Here is a 3492-nt window from a genome sequence, read left to right as displayed (position 1 = left end):
ATACTATATAAAATATTTATTAGATACATATATATTAATATGTACAAAGAACATCGAGTGTAAAATCTTCAAAAAATTTTATAAATTAAAATATAATTATTTTAAAATTGTTACTTTTTTTAGATATTTATGTTAAATATTTATTTATTTTTTAAATAATTTCAAAGAAGGAGAGAAGGATTGAACACTAAACTAATGACTACTGTTCTCGATGTAATATAATGCTCATGATTGAAAACGCATGAATTAATCAGAATTAAATCCGGTTTTGACTGCATTATAGCGAAATATAACACGCAAACCGGAACAGTCCCAGTATTGCAAATGCTATTCGCATCTGGAATTCGATTGTGAGAATGCATATAAAGCAGGCTTTCGATTTGATTTCATTTTCAATTTGAGACTCTTTTTCAAGCACGTACAAGATATTTAATATTCAAATTGTACACATTATATTTACTGGACATTTTTGGGAATTAATTAAGATATAACATCGATATGTCTGATATGGCTATCGCATTCGTAAAATTGATAAAATTTATTGTGCATCTCGCAATATTTATATGATCAAAGTAAGAGTTGGAAAGATCATCACCCTTGACTCAGTTAACGGAAGATTAGCGACCTTGAACTGAAGGTAAACATGAAAGGAATCAATGAAGTCTCTGCATGGGCTAGTAAACGACCAATGGATGTTGAATTGTCGAATATTTTAACTCGTATCAAGAACACTGGTCAGGTAACGCATATACATATATAAGTCCTGTTCACCAATCTTGTGCTCAGTTAAATACATGCGAGGTAAACGCCACTTCGTTGCAAGATATTGCAAATTTTTATATATCTAAAAGGTGAATTGTAAGTGAATTATAGCATCTGAAAGGTGAATTATAAGTAAATTATACGAAATGGTTGGTATTCATAAAGACTTATATTTTTATAGCAATCATTTTACCTAATAGTATAAAAGAAATTTTATCCAATATAAAACTTTTAAAAAATATTTGTCTGAAAAGGATTACGATTTTTATTAATAAATCAAAATTATGTCGCGACATAATTGCTATAATATAAAAATACTTTATGCTTTTGTAAGAAATTTTTTATTTATTGTATTTTTATTGGGTTGTCCGAAAAGTTCGTGCCGATGTTGAAGGAAAATTGAAACGCAGAAAATTTTAATTTAATAAATATATACTAAAATTTAAATTTTAGTCGGCACGAACTTTCCGGACAATCCAATATATATTTGTTTAGTTTAATTTAATTTATGTTCCTATGTTCTACAAATTTTTAGAATAGTAATGTATTTAGACATGTATTACATACAAATTATGTCTCAGCATAATTTTAATTCATTAAATAATTATTTATATGTTAGATATATAATTATGTTAGAAATATAATTAACTTTATTAATAAGAATCTTATAATTCTTTTGAAGATAACTATTTCTTAAAAGTTTTATATTACATAAAATTTTAGGTAAACTTCTGAAAATGACCGACGCTCAATTGTCATGAATTTTGGCAGAATTTTGTTGATGGGGTGGACTTCACTTTGCGTAAAAATTCATACGCCCTTGAACAGGGAGGGAGGAAGGAACAGGAGCTCCACTCCAGCAATATATAACTTTATTTACACACTTTTGGCATTAAATTTTTTTCCAATGAAAATTCATTTGACATTTAGAATGTTTCTGCCAGAATTAATAAAAATTAGGCGTGAATTATTTTCGAAAGTTCAGTCCAAAAATTTTTTAGGGAAGCATCAGAGCATCACAAATGCTAACTAATTGCACAAATATTATCTTGTTCATCATGGTAACAACTTGCGCAGCTATGCCAATTCTTTTTCTAAATCCCGGAACGATGCTTGCTCATCCAGCTGTTATAATTAATACTGAGATGGAAGATAATTTACCTTATGAATTACGAAATAATTTCTATAAAAATCCAAGTATTGCTGCTGGTCTCGCTAAGGAATCCTGGTTTATTGATAAGGAAATGCAGGTATATAATTTTTGTAATTTACCCAGATAAAATGTAATAATTAAACATTCTTCAACTTATTATTATTAATTCTAACCATTTGATTTTTTTATACTCTATGAAATTGTATAAATTATAATATTTGTATTATTGCTACAGCATATTATGCGCTTCTTCACAATTATAAATATAATTATGAGATTACATCATTAACATCGCAATTAACAAATTCGTTATATTTTAACACTATAGAAATAATTACGGCCACTTGCATTAAGTAATTCAATTATACGTTAAGTATCCAAATATATTAAAATCGAACAGTTAGTTTTTTTTTGAACATCCATTTAATGTTACAGGTAATTGACCGAGAAGCGGACAAAATCCCGAAGGAAAAAATTTATAATGTGCTACATAACGCTGGACTCGTTCGCAGATAATATCAAGATAATGAAGAAGAATTATTAGCTAATTTGAGTGAGAACACTCGTGTGCACTGGTGTATATAAAAGTCATTATACACATACCGATTTAATCTGACAATGAGTGTAAAAATGAAAAGCAAATATTTAAAATTAGAAAATATATATTTTACCTAACAATCACAATGAAGTATTGAGTATTTCACGATTTAATCGATTTCTATATTTATAATAAACGTATAACTTTGTCAATTTACGTCTTTAATGACGTGCATCAGTGCACACTGCGAGTGCGTCCAATCAAATTCGTTATATATTATTAAATATATTTCGGTTTCCATATATTCAATAATTTAATTTCTTATTCTTTATTCATTCGTTCGTGCTCTATGGTTCAGGATTTAATTAACATAGAATGTTACATTTTGATATTTTATATTTGATATTTTATATTTTATACTGTTCTTCACATTCTGCAGGATTCCACAATCGATTTTAGCTATTTCTTAATTACTTTGATTATGATCTTATAAATGTAATACCCACAATTAATAACAGTCTAACATATACAATTCAATACTTATATAATACAATATTAATACATATAATATTATTGTATAATAGAAAGCTATTATTTTATGTACAAACTATGCAGAATTATATCGTGTATTTCATTCATTAATTATATCAGTCATAATTAATCAGATTATATCAAAGCTGAACTTGTATGATTTATCTTTTTCGTTTTTCTTTCTAACATGGAGAAAAAAAGAAGAAAGATGAACCGTACAAGACCCAATCAGCACACAATATTAAAAAAATGTTTAAAATTGGATTTAAAAATATTTATTTAGTGTAAAAATATTAAATAAATGTTTTAAAAATGTATAAATATGTGTTTAAATATTGTACTGATTGGGGAATTTTAGCTAAAAAAAAAAAAGATTATATCCCAGACAACATAAAATATTTATGATAAATATTTACTAATATTCATTTTTTAAAATGTCATGTATTATAGATGACATTAGATAGATATATTATAGATATTTCATACATATTTTATATAAAGCTTTATT

The 3492-nt window shown here is 26.2% G+C and overlaps 1 protein-coding gene across 1 annotated transcript; it reads left to right on the top strand.

The window, feature by feature from the left end:
• The first annotated feature begins 812 nt into the window (after window positions 1-812).
• LOC108688739 lies at window positions 813-2549 on the top strand. Its single transcript, XM_018195100.1, has 3 exons — window positions 813-911; window positions 1764-2012; window positions 2351-2549. Exons 1-3 carry the CDS (start codon window positions 909-911, stop codon window positions 2429-2431), a joined length of 333 nt encoding a protein of 110 aa, XP_018050589.1. The 5' UTR covers window positions 813-908; the 3' UTR covers window positions 2432-2549.
• The last annotated feature ends 943 nt before the right edge of the window (window positions 2550-3492 follow it).

This window comes from Atta colombica, unplaced genomic scaffold, assembly GCF_001594045.1.
Source record: "Atta colombica isolate Treedump-2 unplaced genomic scaffold, Acol1.0 scaffold238, whole genome shotgun sequence".
Classification (NCBI taxonomy): Eukaryota; Metazoa; Arthropoda; class Insecta; order Hymenoptera; family Formicidae; genus Atta; species Atta colombica.
The sequence above is the reverse complement of the archived record's forward strand: the minus strand, read 5'-3'. Positions and strand labels throughout refer to the sequence as shown.